General features: G+C 37.9%; 1 protein-coding gene across 1 annotated transcript; it reads right to left on the minus strand.

Moving 5' to 3' along the window:
- Nucleotides 1–3073: 3073 nt before the first annotated feature.
- LOC131659338 (uncharacterized) lies at nt 3074–5994 on the minus strand. The gene is made up of 4 exons (XM_058928545.1): nt 5942–5994; nt 4326–5862; nt 3559–4229; nt 3074–3457 (listed from the first exon to the last, which is right to left on the minus strand). Exons 1-3 carry the CDS (start codon nt 5992–5994, stop codon nt 3957–3959), a joined length of 1863 nt encoding a protein of 620 aa, XP_058784528.1. The 3' UTR covers nt 3074–3457; nt 3559–3956.
- Between the last annotated feature and the right edge of the window lie 11962 nt (nt 5995–17956).

A 17956-nucleotide genomic window follows, 5' to 3' on the forward strand; every position in this document is an offset into this window, starting at 1 on the left:
AAGAGAGATAAAGGGTAACCTAACAAGAATGAGTCAAGAAACAATGGAGATCTATTGAGCTTGAGCTTCAGTAGCGTTTTCCGAGTAAGTTTCTGAATGCATCATTCCTTGCTTTCATCTTCTTCTGTTGCGATTCGTTGTGAGCTTGATCTGCTGTTGCTCTGAGTGTGTTTGTGACTTGTTCGGTTTTGATGTGTGAGGTTTTTTGAGCAGAAAGTTTGTATGGTTGTATGAAAGGAAAGTGAGTTTCGGTGATGAGTTGAGTGTATATGGAGTAAGTATTGTGTGCAGGGTATTGAGGTAGTGTTGTTTGAGTTGTTGTTGTTGGTGCTGTAGTGAATGCGGTTTGTGGAAGGTTCTCTGTATTGAGTGTGAGATTTGAACGAAGGTTATTTGTAGGGGTTGTGAGAAGGTTTGAGTGGTGTGGTGGGGTGGTTCAATGGTTTTAAATTGAATGTTGATGTAGTATATGGTTTGTTGTTGTGGGTGTTAAGGTTAGGTGTATTTCGGTGTTGTTGTGCGATGGATCAGATTTAATGGTTATTGTGTGTGCTTCTGTGGTTTTGGTGATGAAGGTTTGGGGTAGTGAATGAGTTGCATAAAGTAAATATGTATTATGTTTTTTTTTTGTGAGACTTCGTGGCTGATCCCCTGGTGAATGAAAGATGAGAGGTTTAAATAGGGAGGTGGTTAGGGTTTGGATGATAATTTGAGATGTCAATTGGGGGGGAAATTGGGAGAGTTTTGAATATTTATGTTTAACTGTGTTATTGCTTTTTGGATGCAGTTTGTCTTATGGCTGTTTTGGTGCAATTTTCAGACTGGTTATGCAGCAATGGTAGCAGCAAAGGATGCAGGGACAGCAAGGTGCAGCATGTTTTGGCATGGCATGACAGCATTTTTTGGACTGTTTTTGTTTGTATTGGAGCAGGGTGCTCTGTATGGAGCAGGGGGCATGCGCATGAAGAAAGTGAAGACCTTTTTGGTTATTTTGTTTTTTCTTTTTTTAAATGTAAATGGACATATAAAGAATTTGGGCCCATAGTATCAAAAGCCCTTTTTATTTGCAAACTTCTTTGATATATAACCATATAAATAAAAAAGGCTTAAATGCACTTTAAGTCCCCCTATTTTAGTTTTTCTAAACTTTTGGTCCCCCTATTTAAAATCTCATCTTTTTAGTCCCCCTATTAAACTTTGACCGGTTTTTTTTGGTCCCTCCTCATTTTTGAGTATGTGGCAATTGAGAAAGCTGATCTGGCGGAAAATAATTGCTGCCACGTCATTTGTTTGAAATTAAAAACTTAAAAAAACACTTATATTAATTCTGAAATAATTTATTTAATAACTTAAATAGTAATATGGATTAAAATTTATATGAAAATTCAAAAAACAACCATTTCCCCTAATTTCTCAGAAGAGCATATCCCTAATTGTTCCGTGTTCTTCAGCTACGCTCTTCACCTTCAAAATTTCGCCGTTCTTAAATTCCACCATTAGCGTTTGAAATCCAACCATTTTTCTCAAACAATCATGTCCTGGTTTTCTCAAGGAAGCAATCGCAGCAAATCGTTGTTCATCCGTGACGAATGTAGATGTGGGTTGGATGCACCACTGATGACGGCATGGACCGATGCTAATCCAGGACACCGTTTCTATGGGTGTGGAATGTACAAGGTATCAAAGCTTTGTAAGCCTTGTAATTCATCTCATTCGAATTTATTTCCGTTTGATTGAAAAGTCATATTTTTTCTGCATTTTTTGTAGATCCAGGGACACAAAATGTGCAATCATTTTGTTTGGTACGATGAAGAGTTGACTCCAAGAGCAAAAGAGTTGATTTCTTCACTGAATTAAAGCTTAATTATAGAGAAGAATAAAGTTAATGAATGCAAGTTGAAAGAGGAACAATTGACAATGAAGATGAAGTTTGTGAAAATGCAGCTGAAGTTTACAATTGGGATGAGCATTGTGTTGTTAATGGGACTAGTTGCAACAAGTGTAATGAAGTAGGAATGAAGCTGAAAGTGTATTGGTGTTATGGTGTTAATGGGATTATTGCATTGTGTTGTTATGGTGTTGTTGTTTAGTTTAATAGGATTTTGAAACAACTTTGTTGTGGTGTTGTTGTTTAGTTGCTTAGGTTTTTGAAATAACCCTACTGTAAAACAAGGATTGTGAATGAAAAAATGTTGTTCCAAATTTGTGTCAACTATTATGATTGGCTTTTGGTTGTATATTATGATATGCATAGGGTGGGGTGGCTGCCATCACTTTACTGAGTTAAAAGTACCCGGTTCACCACTTTAAAACTAGTTAACTTCAATGAATAACATGCACTTTAATGTGCTAATGTGCTAATGTCATTTTGCATGAAAATTTAATGTGCTAATATGCTAATGTCATGTACTTTGAAAACTTAAAAACTAGTTAACTTCAGTGACTTAAAAACATGTACTTTGAAACACTCTTCAAGGAATTTAATGTGCTAATGTCAGCCTAAAATTTACAGTTGTGTATTATAGTCCCGTGTTTTCCTCATCCACATCATGTACCACATCATTTGACAAACTCATAAATAATTCACCAAAGGAAACCTTGTCCAAATACTGGTTTGAACTCTTTTCTTCCTTAAATTCTCCCCATTCTTTTTTGGTCTTATCAAGTATACTGAGCTTTGATTTCTTGATCTGTTCAAGGACAGCATCCACAGCAGAAGGTGCAGGGGCTTTGGCTCTTTCAATTGATGATTGGCTTTTGGTTGTATAATAATTCTGTTATCATTATCAAACATTTGCCAAACAACAAAATAACTTGCAGAACATACATTTGCCAATATCAATAACTTTCAATGTTACAGAACTTGCAAAACATACATTTGACAATATCAAAATTCTGTTTTCATTTTAAACATCAAAATAGAAGTTGGAATTACATTTTCCAAACATCAAAATAACTTGGGCATTATCAAAATAGAAGTATTGTCATAATTGAAACTAGGGATTACATACAATTGTCATCAGAATGACATCAAAATAACTTGGCATTACAGCTGCCATACTATTGTTGAGATTGTTGTGTTGGCTGAGGTGCTTGAGACGAGCTGTCAACTTTCAATGCATTTGTATCTGTACTCTTCTTTTTTAGCTTTCCACTCTTTGCCTTCTTGTTATTTCCACCTTTTGGGATGGCCCGGTCAGAAGCCCTCTTTCCCTTACAACTTCTTTTATTGTGACCCATTGCTCCACACTTATGGCAAGTAATAGTTGGCAGCTTTCTAGGAAGAACATGTGGGTTTCTAGGCTCATCATTGACCTTGTTTCGCATCTTTTTGGGTCGTCCAATTGCCCTTCTCATAATTGGTGGGTTGATTGATACTTGGTCATCAAGAGGCCACATTTGTGGCCCATTGGTAGGTAAGATTATATGTGAGTATGTCTCCTTGAAAGTAGTCTTCCTGTACACAGAGAATGACATGAAACAATACATATGTTATGCATAGAATGACAACTAACAATACACATGTTAAGCATAGAATGGATATATGTTGGAACAAACCTGTAATATTCAGAGACATATTCTTCTGGATTTTTATTGCTTTGCCATATGCAAGTTATGGCATGACAACATGGGATTCTAGTTAAATCCCATTTCCTACATGCACATGTCTGTTGTTTTAGATTGACGATATATGTTTCGTTTCCATTTGTCACACCATATATGGCCAAATCATCATCACCATGCCATGTAGGTGTCCAATTCTCTGCAACATTCTTGTTATTTTCAATCACCAACTGTATTCTCGGGCAAATATCACCATTATACTTACTTAATGCATCTTTTTGACTAGCAATCCTCTTAGTTAAATAATGCTTAATCCCTTCTAACATAGTGATGATTGGTTTATCTCTATATTCTAGAATTTCCCTATTAAAAGCCTCACACATGTTATTTACCTATAGGTCACATTTAGAATAAGTCCTGAAGTGTGACCTGCTCCAATATTGTGCCGGGATATCTTTCATTTCCTTCCAAGCAGCTTCATTCAACCTTTTCATCCTTAGCATTGCCCTCTCCCATGTTGCAACGGTTGTAGCCCTTGCTGCACTCCACATAACCTCTTTCAATTCCAACCCAGGATATTTCTTCTTCCAGTTTCCATATAGATGCTTCACACAAAGGCGTTGTTCCACATGAGAACTCACACTCTGAACTGCTGGTACAAGGCCCTGACATCGATATACATTGCTAGCAAAACAATATTAAAAGAATATTAAGTAAAACTTATACATTGATATCAAAAGAATGTTACATTTAGAGGTTACCTTTTGTTGGTCTGAGATGAAAGCATAGGCCCTATGGTTTATGCTTTCTAGGTCTTCCATTAGAATGTTGATGAACCACTCCCAAGAGTCTTTTGTCTCAGCCTCCACAACAACATAAGCAATAGGATATATCTTGTTATTTCCATCCCTCCCCACAGCTGCCATCAGTTGTCCACCAAAGTCGCCTTTCAGAAAACAAGCATCCAAACCGATAAGTGGCCTACAATATTTTGCAAATCCAGACTTACACGCATCTAAGCACACATAAATCCTCTCAAACACAGGGCCTTCATTAGAATTAGCACATTGCACCACAACATTACTATTAGGGTTTGAATTTAGTAGCTCTAGTGCATAACGCCTTAAATGGGTGAATTGGTCCATTCCAGCACCTTGGATTAAATCCATAGCCCTTCTTTTGGCCCTATATGCCTGATCATGAGACAACTTCACTCCCCATCTCTCAACAGCTTCAGCAATCAATCCCACTGGTTTCATGTTAGGGCTATGTCTTAGAATATGTGCAAATTTCTTGGCAAGCCATGTTGTCTTTGCCTGCCTATTATATGGAGTTCTATGGCATGTGTGTTCATCAATTAGACTTGCAACTTGCCAGAATTGGTTCCCTACCCGTTTAGTAATTCTCATGTAGAACTTGCAACCATCGATACATTTTACTACCATCCTCTTTCCATCATTTTTCTGTAGAGCAACATTTTTCTTCATCTTCATTGCATACTCCTTCAAAGCATCCCTAACCATCTCTTTGTTGTTAAACATCATACCTAGTTGAAACTTGAATATCTCTCCACTTTTATAAGCCGGAAACTTCTCATGTTCCTCATCATCATCACTATCAGGAGGTGTAAGCAGCACATCGGAGTCATCATCAACATCAGAATTGTTCACCTTAGCACCTAAGTTCTCCAAAGGTATGACTGTTGTCCAATCCAAGTCAACAATCTCATCACTACACTCATACTCAGTGTCACTAAAACTGTCCAAGTCACCTTCACTTCCGATATAGTCAACATCATCATCATTTACGTCTTCACTCCCTACTAGTACTTCATCCTCGACATTTTCATTTTCAACTTGAACATCATCATCCGTGATGGGAGCACAATCATCATTAACTTCCACTTCCTCATCATCTGAGTTTGGAGCACAATCATCATTAATTTCAACTTCTACTTCCTCATCAATCACATCAAGAATACCAATGGAATGCTCTACATACACATCAACCAATTCATATCCAGAGACATCCGCAACAAATTTTACCACATCAGCGTCACAATTAAGCGGTCTAAGGCCACGAGAAAAGCTAAACTTGGGGTTCCAGTACCACATACACTTGATATTCATATACCCCTCATTTCTTATCAAACCTTCCAACTGCATATATGAAATATAATCCACATCCCACTCCCAATTCATTTCAGAGACTTGTCCATTAACGTACCATTTAGCAGGTTTGTCAACTAATTGTCCCCTATGATGAATTCTTAATCTAATGGTTTGAGTCTGAGATGGTCTGAAAAACAAATTACAATACATGTTCAGTTCAGAAATTAGCATAAACCCTAAACCCATACAAACAAAATTTCACATACCTCAAACAAAATTTCACTTCTTTGTTTTTCCATAGCTGAGGAGGGTTATTCATCTTTGGACCAATGGTGGATTTCTTCACGTCAATCCAATGGTAGATTCGGACCAAGCTTCAAATATGTAAATCCTTCACGTATCAATGGAAAGAGATTATGAACGCACACGATAGAGAGAGATTAAGAACAAAGGGTGAGAATGAAATTCTGAAATTCATTTGGGAACGAAGGGTGAGAATGAAGAACGCGAACTGAAATTCTGAAACTGATTTGGGAACAATTATTTTACTTATATGTTTTTCATTTTTAATTGATTAAGTTAATATATTATTATTAGATAAATGATTTTGATATAATTCAAAATTAAATAAATTATTTCAGAATTAATATAAGTGTTTTTTTAAGTTTTTAATTTCAAACAAATGACGTGGCAGCAATTATTTTCCGCCAGATAAGCTTTCTCAATTGCCACATACTCAAAAATGAGGAGGGACCAAAAAAAACCCGGTCAAAGTTTAATAGGGGGACTAAAAAGCTGAGATTTTAAATAGGGGGACCAAAAGTTTAGAAAAACTAAAATAGGGAGACTTAAAGTGCATTTAAGCCAATAAAAAAACTACCATATAACAAATATTATGAAGACATAAAAAAAGAATAATGTAAATAAAAATAAATCTATTTTGAATGTAATTTTAATTAAAAAATAAAAAGAATTTCAATATTATTTACAAATGCTTAATAGATTAATAGTAAATTTAATTATTAAAAGAAATATTAATTTCAATAATAATAAAAATAACTATTAATCCAATTAACACATGTTGTAAGGAAATCAAATATGTAAGGTGCAAAAGTCGATTATAACTTAGATGTGATGAGATTAACAATTCGAATGGGCCAATGGACTTTGTAAACAGTCAACTTATTAACCCGGGTACAATCAATATAAATGATGCAAATGGATTGTGAAATAGTTAAAAAAGACTAGATCAAAAATTGGGGTACAACAGAGGGGTTTGAGATGACTCTGCATCCATTGATGTGGTCGCTCGAATTGGGCATTCTGCTCTTCGATAGCGCCATTGCTAAGCACATAATAACTCACAGGCTTGTGCTTCGCCATCTCTGTTGCGTCAGCCTCGTCGTCATCTTCAATTTCAGTCTCCTGGTTATATTCATATGGTAAAACGGACACCACATTACAATTCATGTTCAAAGATGAGACTCCGTCGGAATCGAAGTCGTCTGTGAGCATATCCTCTTCTTTTATTTGTTCCTTCTGGACCTTTTGATTTTCTTTCTTGTCTTCAAATGGAAATAACTTCCTTCCCACAGGAGGTTTTGTTGAGTTTGTTATGCTTGGGAGAGCCTTAGTGTTGCTGGATTCTCCAACATCAGTTGAAGCTATCTCCCTTTCTGCTTTTCTTGATCTCTGGTGCCTCCTCCATGAAGGATAGAAAAACACTTAGAAAGGGGGGGTTTGAATAAGTGTAGCTTTAAAAACTTGACAGATAAAAATAAATTGCACAGTTATTTTTATCCTGGTTCGTTGTTAACTAAACTACTCCAGTCCACCCCCGCAGAGATGATTTACCTCAACTGAGGATTTAATCCACTAATCGCACGGATTACAATGGTTCTCCACTTAGTCAGCAACTAAGTCTTCCAGAGTCTTCTGATCACACACTGATCACTCCAGGAACAACTGCTTAGATACCCTCTAAGACTTTCTAGAGTATTCTGATCCACACGATCACTCTAGTTACAACCTGCTTAGATAACCTCTAAGACTTCCTAGAGTATTCTGATCCACACGATCACTCTAGTTCCTTACAACTTAATGTAATCAATTCTAAGAGTATTACAATTGCTTCTTAAAAGCTATAATCACAAACTGTGATATTTCTCTTAACGTTTAAGCTTAATCTCACTAATATATTACAACAGCAATGTAGTGAGCTTTGATGAAGATGAAGATTCTGAGCTTTGAATAGAACAGAGTTTCAGCAAGTTAATATGAGTTGTTTTGTTCAGGATCGTTAACCTTGCTTCTCATCAGAACTTCATATTTATAGGCGTTGGAGAAGATGACCGTTGAGTGCATTTAATGCTTTGCGTGTTCCGTACAGCATCGCATTTAATGTTATACGCTTTTGTCAACTACCTCGAGCCTTGTTCACGCTGTGTCTACTGACGTTGCCTTTAATAGCTTTTAACGTTCCTTTTGTCAGTCAGCGTAGCTTGCCACTTGTACTTCCTTCTGATCTGATGTTTGTGAATACAACGTTTGAATATCATCAGAGTCAAACAGCTTGGTGCAAAGCATCTTCTGATCTTCTGACCTTGAAGTGCTTCTGAGCGTGATACCATCAGAACTTCAGTGCTTCTGATCTCATGTTCTTCTGATGCTTCCATAGACCCATGTTCTGATTCTGCTTCGACCATCTTCTGATGTCTTGCCAGACCATGTTCTGATGTTGCATGCTGAACCCTTGAGACAAAGCTTCTGAGCGCTGAATTATGCATACTCTTTATATATTTCCTGAAAAGGAAATTGCATTGGATTAGAGTACCATATTATCTTAAGCAAAATTCATATTATTGTTATCATCAAAACTAAGATAATTGATCAGAACAAATCTTGTTCTAACAATCTCCCGCTTTTTGATGATGACAAAAACATATATAAATGATATGAATTTGCGATCAGAAAGAGCAGACGGCAAAAGACAAATTACACAGCTATAGCATAAGCATATGAATATGTCTCCCCCTGAGATTAACAATCTCCCCCTGAGATAAATAATCTCCCCCTGAAATAAATACTCAAAGAACTTTAATAAAAGACTTCCCTGATTATTTCGGTAGAGACGATCACATAGGCTTCTGTCTTCAGAGAATTCATAGCTTCTGACTTCTGCTTCCATTGGACAGCTTCAGAACTAGAATTTCTTTAAATCCCTAGAACACTCACAGCTTCTGATTCCTGCTTCCATCTAGGACAGCTTCAGAACTTGAATTTCTTTGATCTTCAGAACATTCACAGCTTCTGATTTCTGCTTCCATTTAGGACAGCTTCAGAACTTGAATTTCTTTGATCTTCAGAACATTCACAGCTTCTGATTTCTGCTTCCATTTAGGACAGCTTCAGAACTTGAGTTTTCTGGATCTTTAGAACATTCACAGCTTCTGATTTCTGCTTCCCTCGGATAGCTTCAGAGCTTTGAATTTCTACCAACATCACTTCATGCTAGATTTGTATCAGAACATTGTTGAATGTACCAGAGCATCATCAGAGCATCTCTACATCCTGAAATGTTACAGAACAAAAACTAAACGACAAAAGTCAGCATGAACGAGTCAGAACATAAAATGTATATTAGAACACATGATATGTATCAGAGCCATATAGGCTAAAATAATGTATCAGAGCAAATAGAATTTTGTCAGAGCAAATAGACAAATATGGATCAAATTCTATTATCAGTTCTTCTGATTCATTCTTCTTTCTTGCTTCTGATTTCTGAAGCTTGACAGCACTCAGCTTGCTTCAGTTTCCATGAGCTTATTCTTTTTACAGAATAACACTTCTTATGGTTTTGCTTCTTGTGTTTGCTTTGAAGATTCTCTTCACTTCTTTATACCTGCAAAACACTTAAACCATATAGAACTTGCAGTTCTTGTTAGTAAAAGCAACTGATTAAATCAAATCATTTATCACATATTTCTCCCCCTTTTTGTCATATCATCAAAAAAACAGAAAAGATTCAGAGACAAAAAAGAAACACACGGAGGAAGAAGATGATTTCATTGAAGTTCAAACAGCAGGTACAGAAGTACATGAAGATAAGTAAGATCAGATGCACAAAAAACAGATGCAACGAAAAAAAAGAAACAACACAGACTCAATCTAAGATGGCCCTAGCCTTGACAAGATCTTGGCCAGCATCTCTTGAACCTCATTGTTGTGTCCATCTTGCCTCACCATGAAAGCTTTATACTCAGCATTGAGTGAGCTTTGCTCATCCTGTCTCTTCTGAATTTCTTCCAGAGTCCTTGCAAGACGAGAAGATTCATCAGAAGAAGCTTCACCGCTTTCAACCACAGGAATAGCAACTTGATCTGTAGCTTCCATGGATAGATCATTTGCAGGGATTTCCTCAACAGGATCTGATTCAGCAACATGATCTTCAGCATCTGCTTCTTGCATAGAAGCATCTCCATATTCTGCAGCAGGAATTTCCGAGTCTCCATTCTCAAGTGCCTGAAGAATGGCAGCTAGATTCATGGGAGCAGAAGGACCTTCAACTTCTGGTGGGTCAACAACTTCTGGAATGACCAAGCTTGGGTCTTTCTCAGAAGGGTTTTCCCTCAGATAGTCAAAGAGAGTCTTGAAGTCTCCGAGCAGAACAGGATAATCAGGAATAAAGATAACAATATCCCTGCATGGATTTGCTTCCATTTCAGCAGCCAGTCTTAATTGTTCCATCTCATCCAAGAAGGGCTTCTCTTCCAACAGATGTCTTCCTTTGAGACTAGCAAACCAGAAGTCTTCATAATTCCTTAGAATTCCACGAGGTCGTTGGGCAGCAGCCACAAGTCTTTTCTGTACTCCCACTGCTTCTTCTTGAAACACCTTGCGAAATCTTTTCCAGATATTTCTTGTAGAAACATCATTCAGACCATTTAGGAAGGCTTCCTTCAGAAGGTCTAAGCCATTGATTACTTCATATCTGAAAAGTTCCAGGTAGGTAGAAGGTTCAGGTTCAGGTGGATTGAGGGTGAATTTGTAGTTCGGGTAGAGAGGACAAAAAGGTTTTGATTTTCTGGTAGGTAAGGGATTGGATACAGAAGGTGGAGGTGCGGTGGATGAGGATGAGGGAATAGCTGAGAGAATGATTGATGAGGATGGATTATTTGTAAAGGGAATTGGTGAGAAAGTCTTATCAGAAGGAGTTGGGGGAAGAATATTTAGAGGAGTGGGATTTAGAATGGGAGAGGAGGAGGTTGATGGAGAAAGATTTGGTAAGGTGAAGTTTATTTTAGGTTCAGATGGAGGTGATTGGAAGGATGGTTTAGGGACAGAGGGAGGTGGAGTAAAAACCTTCCTGGAGATTTGCACAGAAGAAGAAGATCTGGTTCTGCGAAAGGAATCTCTAATCCTTTTCTCCCTTCGTTCTTCAGAGTCCACCTTGTCAGGATCAAAGGTGACTCTCAACTTCTTGGCTTTCTTAGCCTCATCTTCTCGGGCTTTTCTTTTAATCCTAGCCTTTTGTTCCTTCTGATCCTTCTTCAAAAGGTCAGCCTTGGACGGAAGTACTCTGCCACGGATCCAAGCAGGATCAATATCTGATTGCTTCCTAACACAATCTTCCAGGTAAGACTTGACAACCTGATGCAGTTCTTCTTGAAACAAGGAGGCAAAACCTTCAACAGCAACTCTTCTTGAGAGAATGTCAGGAAAGCTTGGGCACACAGAAGGTACATTTTGAATGAGTTCTAATCTGAACAAATCCACACCATTAAAAATGGGACCTTGAACTACTCCAAGCAAATGGGATGCATTGAGTTTTCTGATGGAGTCCAGCACTTTGCTTTCAGTAAGAACGTCTGAAATCATTCTTCCAAACGGAATAGTCGTTCTTGAAAGATGAGGGTACTTCGCCCTTTCCTCTTCTCTTGACTCAAGGATTGAAGTCTTCAGATTCTCAAACAGAATGTGAGAAATGTTGATCTCAGTCTTTTTGCCAATGCAGAAAAGAGTGTGCTTGTGATCTGGACTGATGTAAGAAGAGGAGAGCATCCTTTTTCTGTGGTGAAGAGAACCCAGAATAATCTCAGCCCATACTCTATAAAATGGCCTCAAGGTGCCTGTGTTATTCGAGTCAATCCCAGAAGACTGAGAGATTTGTTTTTCAACTATCGACCAATCAACAGATGCATGTCGAAAACCAGACCAACCTTCTTCATCATTCAGATTGTATAGCTTCCTGATCAGTTTTTCAGAGATAACCACTTCATGCCCTAGCACGAATGAAATGATGGCCGTTGGGGTAACCGTTGCATGTACCCAGAAATCCTTCACAAGATCAGGATAAATTGGACCAACCAATCTATTTAGGTACTTGGACCATCCTTGCTCAAGGATTCTTGCATCACACTTAAAGCCATTCGCTTTAAGATTGTTTAAGTCCACGGCAGTTTCACATAAAACCTCCAAGTCCTTCGTGGGTATCAAGCAAGTTTTCAAAGGAGCATATTCATAATTTCGTAGAAGGATTTGTGAAGAAGTAAGTCTTTCTTTTGAGGAAGATGAACAAGAGGAAGAGTTCATGATGATTATGTCGAAAGATTAGAACAAAGACTAGGGTTTGAAAAAGAAAAACAGATGCAGCGAAAAAAATGTACAACAAAAAAAGAAAGAAGAAGAAAAGAATGAAGTTGAAGCGGTCTATTTAAAAGATTTGAAAAAAATTTAAATCATTTTGCATTAAATGAGAAATGACATTAGGAGAGATAGCATGGTAAATGAAATGATTTAATACAGTTACCTAGGTCGGTGTCTTTTCAACTGCACGCTTCGTACTGACCGTAGAGACACGTGTTCATCATCAGATAATGGATGACAGGTGTGAAATATTCAATAGGCTTTACGCCTTCTGATTCCGATCACTGCTTCTGAATTGATCAAGTTTCTCTTCTGGAAACACTCCTTCTGAAGTGTGCTGATATAAATCTGAATGATCTTCTGATCCATTACTTCTGATATACACAGCTTCTGGAGATTCACTTCTTTGTTCTGCAGCTTCTGATAAGACAAAACTGTATCTGCAGAAATTCTTAAGCTGCTTTGTTTCATCAGAAACAAGTTTATCATCAAACCAGATATTTATTGATTCGTCCACAATCAATGTTTCAATATTGTATATTCTGTAGCATTTAGAGCATTCAGAATAATCAAGAACGAAACATCATTGCTTTAGAAACAAACAAAACAGATGGTTCCAAGACTAATAAACTTTCTTTTCTGATCTCCTACGAACATAGTTTCTTCAACAGATTTAAGTACCAGAACTTGGAAGACAGTCCTTCTTCCCTTCAAGTGTTGAGACCAACTTGAGTTCAGGTGACATGACATGTTGACTTTTATCTTCTTTGTCGCCAAGAGAATCTGTAAAAGAAATAGTCTTTTTCTTTGGTACCCACATCTTCTTGGGTCCTTTCTTGTTAGATTTTCTCAAGTTCTGATTGAACTTGGGTTTAACATTGTAAGCAATAGGAGGAACAGCATGATAATTTTTAATGTGAGTTTCATGATATTTCCTAGGTTGTGTCACATGCTTTTTGGTGTGTGTTATGTGAAAACTTTGAGCATGTGAAGTGTGCCTAATATCATGGGAGTGGCCATACTTGAACTGATCATACAATGGCTTGTATGTGAATTTCATTTCATCAACAGGTTCAAGTTTGTATGGGGTTTCACCCTCAAAACCAATGCCAACTCTTTTGTTTCCAGACACAGCATATATCATAGAAGCTAGCTGACTTCTGCCAATACTTCTAGATAAGAACTTCCTGAAACTTAAATCATATTCTTACAGAATATGGTTTAGATTAGGAGTGGATTTTTCTGAATCAGAAGGAGATCCAACATTATTGGATAATTTTAAAAGTTTTTCTTTTAATTCAGAATTCTCCAACTCAAGCTTCTTTGTTTCAAATTCAAATAGCTTTTTCAGCTTTTTGTATTTGAGACTAATCTGAGACTTGAATTCCAGAAGTTCTGTTAGACCGGAAACTAACTCATCTCTAGTAAGTTCAGAGAATACCTCTTCAGAATCTGATTCTGATGTAGATTCTGATCCGTCATCTTCTGTCGCCATCAGCGCACAGTTAGCCTGCTCATCTTCAGGGTCTGAATCATCTTCTGACTCATCCCAGGTTGCCATAAGACCTTTCTTCTTATGAAACTTCTTCTTGGGATTTTCCTTCTGAAGTTTTGGACATTCATTCTTGAAGTGTCCAGGCTCATTGCATTCATAGCACATGACCTTCTTCTTGTCAAATCTTCTGTCATCAGAAGATTCTCCACGTTCAAATTTCTTTGAACTTCTGACGCCTCTGAACTTCCTTTGCTTGTTCTTCCAGAGTTGATTTAGCCTTCTGGAGATCAAGGACAGTTCATCTTCTTCTTCAGATTCTGATTCTTCAGGATCTTCTTCTCTAGCCTGAAAAGCGTTAGTGCATTTCATGATATTGGATTTTAATGCAATAGACTTACCTTTCTTTTGAGGCTCGTTTGCATCCAGTTCAATTTCATGACTCCTTAGGGCACTGATCAGCTCTTCCAAAGAGACTTCATTTAGATTCTTCGCAATCTTAAATGCAGTCACCATAGGACCCCATCTTCTGGGTAAGCTTCTGATGATCTTCTTTACGTGATCAGCCTTTGTGTATCCCTTGTCAAGAACTCTCAATCCAGCAGTAAGAGTTTGAAATCTTGAAAACATCTTTTCAATGTCTTCATCATCCTCCATCTTGAAGGCTTCATACTTCTGGATTAAAGCGAGAGCTTTAGTCTCCTTGACTTGAGCATTTCCTTCATGAGTCATTTTCAAGGACTCATATATGTCATAGGCCGTTTCCCTGTTAGATATCTTCTCATACTCAGCATGAGAGATAGCATTCAGCAAAACAGTTCTGCATTTATGATGATTCCTGAAAAGCTTCTTCTGATCATCACTCATTTCTTGCCTTGTCAGCTTTACGCCACTGGCATTTACTGGATGTTTGTAACCATCCATCAGAAGATCCCATAGATCACCATCAAGACCAAGAAAGTAACTTTCCAGTTTATCTTTCCAGTATTCAAAGTTTTCACCATCAAATACCGGCGGTCTAGTATAACCATTGTTACCGTTGTGTTGCTCAGCAGAGCCAGATGTAGATGTAGACTTTGCAGTTTCATCAGCCATCTTTTACTGAAGCGTTTTTCTCTTCCTGAATCTTTTCTAAACACGGTTAAGTGCTTGCACCTTAGAACCGGCGCTCTGATGCCAATTGAAGGATAGAAAAACACTTAGAAAGGGGGGGTTTGAATAAGTGTAGCTTTAAAAACTTGACAGATAAAAATAAATTGCACAGTTATTTTTATCCTGGTTCGTTGTTAACTAAACTACTCCAGTCCACCCCCGCAGAGATGATTTACCTCAACTGAGGATTTAATCCACTAATCGCACGGATTACAATGGTTCTCCACTTAGTCAGCAACTAAGTCTTCCAGAGTCTTCTGATCACACACTGATCACTCCAGGAACAACTGCTTAGATACCCTCTAAGACTTTCTAGAGTATTCTGATCCACACGATCACTCTAGTTACAACCTGCTTAGATAACCTCTAAGACTTCCTAGAGTATTCTGATCCACACGATCACTCTAGTTCCTTACAACTTAATGTAATCAATTCTAAGAGTATTACAATTGCTTCTTAAAAGCTATAATCACAAACTGTGATATTTCTCTTAACGTTTAAGCTTAATCTCACTAATATATTACAACAGCAATGTAGTGAGCTTTGATGAAGATGAAGATTCTGAGCTTTGAATAGAACAGAGTTTCAGCAAGTTAATATGAGTTGTTTTGTTCAGGATCGTTAACCTTGCTTCTCATCAGAACTTCATATTTATAGGCGTTGGAGAAGATGACCGTTGAGTGCATTTAATGCTTTGCGTGTTCCGTATAGCATCGCATTTAATGTTATACGCTTTTGTCAACTACCTCGAGCCTTGTTCACGCTGTGTCTACTGACGTTGCCTTTAATAGCTTTTAACGTTCCTTTTGTCAGTCAGCGTAGCTTGCCACTTGTACTTCCTTCTGATCTGATGTTTGTGAATACAACGTTTGAATATCATCAGAGTCAAACAGCTTGGTGCAAAGCATCTTCTGATCTTCTGACCTTGAAGTGCTTCTGAGCGTGATACCATCAGAACTTCAGTGCTTCTGATCTCATGTTCTTCTGATGCTTCCATAGACCCATGTTCTGATTCTGCTTCGACCATCTTCTGATGTCTTGCCAGACCATGTTCTGATGTTGCATGCTGAACCCTTGAGACAAAGCTTCTGAGCGCTGAATTATGCATACTCTTTATATATTTCCTGAAAAGGAAATTGCATTGGATTAGAGTACCATATTATCTTAAGCAAAATTCATATTATTGTTATCATCAAAACTAAGATAATTGATCAGAACAAATCTTGTTCTAACACTCCATTGGGATCTCGAAATAGGGTTCTTACCTTTGTAATTTCCCAATCTGACAGCCTCCCTTTATGATGCTTGGAATTGCCTCATATAAGCCCAGGATGTTCTCCCTCCATCGTCAAAACTCCTCCACTTGCCCTTCTTCGACCCCGCCTGAGTCCACTTGTCCTCTGGGATTTTGCTGGAAGTTTGAAGGTTACTCTCTTCACCTTTGGGTGAGGGCTATCCTGTCTTCTTGGGATCCCTCTTTTGTCGAATATGTACTTGTATGGATTGCCCATGCGTGCATCCCAACTCTGATTTGACGGGATTCTTTCAAAAGCCTTTGACGGCTTTCTGTGGTAGACTGCCCCACATCTGGGACACATCAAGCATTCAGTTTCATCCCTGTGGCAGCGTACCAGAAAACTCAGCAAGCTTTCTCCTGGTTTGGGATATACCCCCAGTAATTGACTCTCTTTTCTCCAGTTCCTCTCAGTCTTAGTGTGTTGCCACCTTTCGTGGTCTTCGGATACCCTTCGACTCACCTGTATGCTGCATCTTGGACACAATAGCATATCAGAGCTTCGTTTGTGACATCTCCAAAGACACTCCTTCAGATTCTCGTCAGCTTTGGGATAGCGAGACTTCATTCCTTCTTTTTTCAAACAGCTTTCAACTTCCTCCATTTCTGGGGTCGAATGGCCTAGATTGACCATTTTGACGTCTAGGTTGGCGCCCTCAGCAATTGAAATCTATTTGAATTTCTTTCGTAGGCCTTCAGTAGCCATAGTTACCTTCCCAACGAGACCTTCAGTAGTCCCTGGTTCAACATTGGTAACCTGTTTACCTTCGACAAAAGTTCCAAAGGTAACATCATCGTCTGGGCTATCAGTAGCCTGCTTTCCAATTAGGGCATATCCTTCATCTCCTGTGATCTCCTCCGCTTCAACTTCGACCATGTCAACCATATTAATTTCGACAGGCTCAGCATAATTTGTATCGGCAATGTTGAGGGGATCAGCATCCATTTTCATCTGGCTTCTTCCATTGTCTGCGAACTTCAAACGACCCTCCTTGATTGCATTCTGAATAGGATCCTTGAAAAGAAAACATTGTGAGGTTCGGTGGCCCAAAAAAATATGGTATTTACAGGAGCCTCTTTTCCTCCGCTGTTCTAACGGAGGAACTTTAGTATTAGGAGGCACCACCATTTGGCCATCTTTCACAAGTAAATCAAATATTTCGTCACACTTAGTTACGTCGAATGTGTATGTCTTCTTAGGAAACTTATCATTCTTTTCATTTTCGGTAGGATGTTTACCATTCGATGGTGTAAGCATTTTATAGGAATAAGGGGATTCTTCTTTTAATTAAGCCAAGTCTATTTCAAAATCCTCGAAACCATATTGGTCCTCGAAGATTTCAGGTTCCCCCTCATCGGATTCTGTAACACCCCTTTTAATACCCCAAAATATTTAACATATAATCAGAGTAATAAGCATGCATATAACAAAAGAGCGTCACATCGATGTTTTCAAAAACTAAAAGCCTTTAAAAACTGACATCATTCATCATCAATATACACTACACCTGGTCATTTCAAATAACACTTAGCATTTAATAATAATTCATCCAGAATATGCATTAACAGCGGAAAGTACTAAAATACTCATGTGTTTCATAAAATAATTTATGTCCCATACCATGATCATATCTCAATGATACTCTCAATATAAAATAAATCATAATCAGAATATTTGACTTAAAAGCCTTTCAA

Source organism: Vicia villosa, linkage group LG3 (assembly GCF_029867415.1).
Source record: "Vicia villosa cultivar HV-30 ecotype Madison, WI linkage group LG3, Vvil1.0, whole genome shotgun sequence".
Lineage (NCBI taxonomy): Eukaryota > Viridiplantae > Streptophyta > Magnoliopsida > Fabales > Fabaceae > Vicia > Vicia villosa.

What these genes read in the sequence shown, in the direction of transcription:
- LOC131659338 (XM_058928545.1), bottom strand. Translation starts at nt 5,994, where the DNA reads ATGAATAACCCTCCTCAGCTATGGAAAAACAAAGAAGTGAAATTTTGT. An exon ending in GAAGTGAAATTTTGTTTGAG is followed by an intron (nt 5,863 to 5,941) that starts GTATGTGAAATT and finishes TTTGTTTTTCAG; the next exon opens with ACCATCTCAGACTCAAACCA. An exon ending in TCATCTCAGACCAACAAAAG is followed by an intron (nt 4,230 to 4,325) that starts GTAACCTCTAAA and finishes TATCGATGTCAG; the next exon opens with GGCCTTGTACCAGCAGTTCA.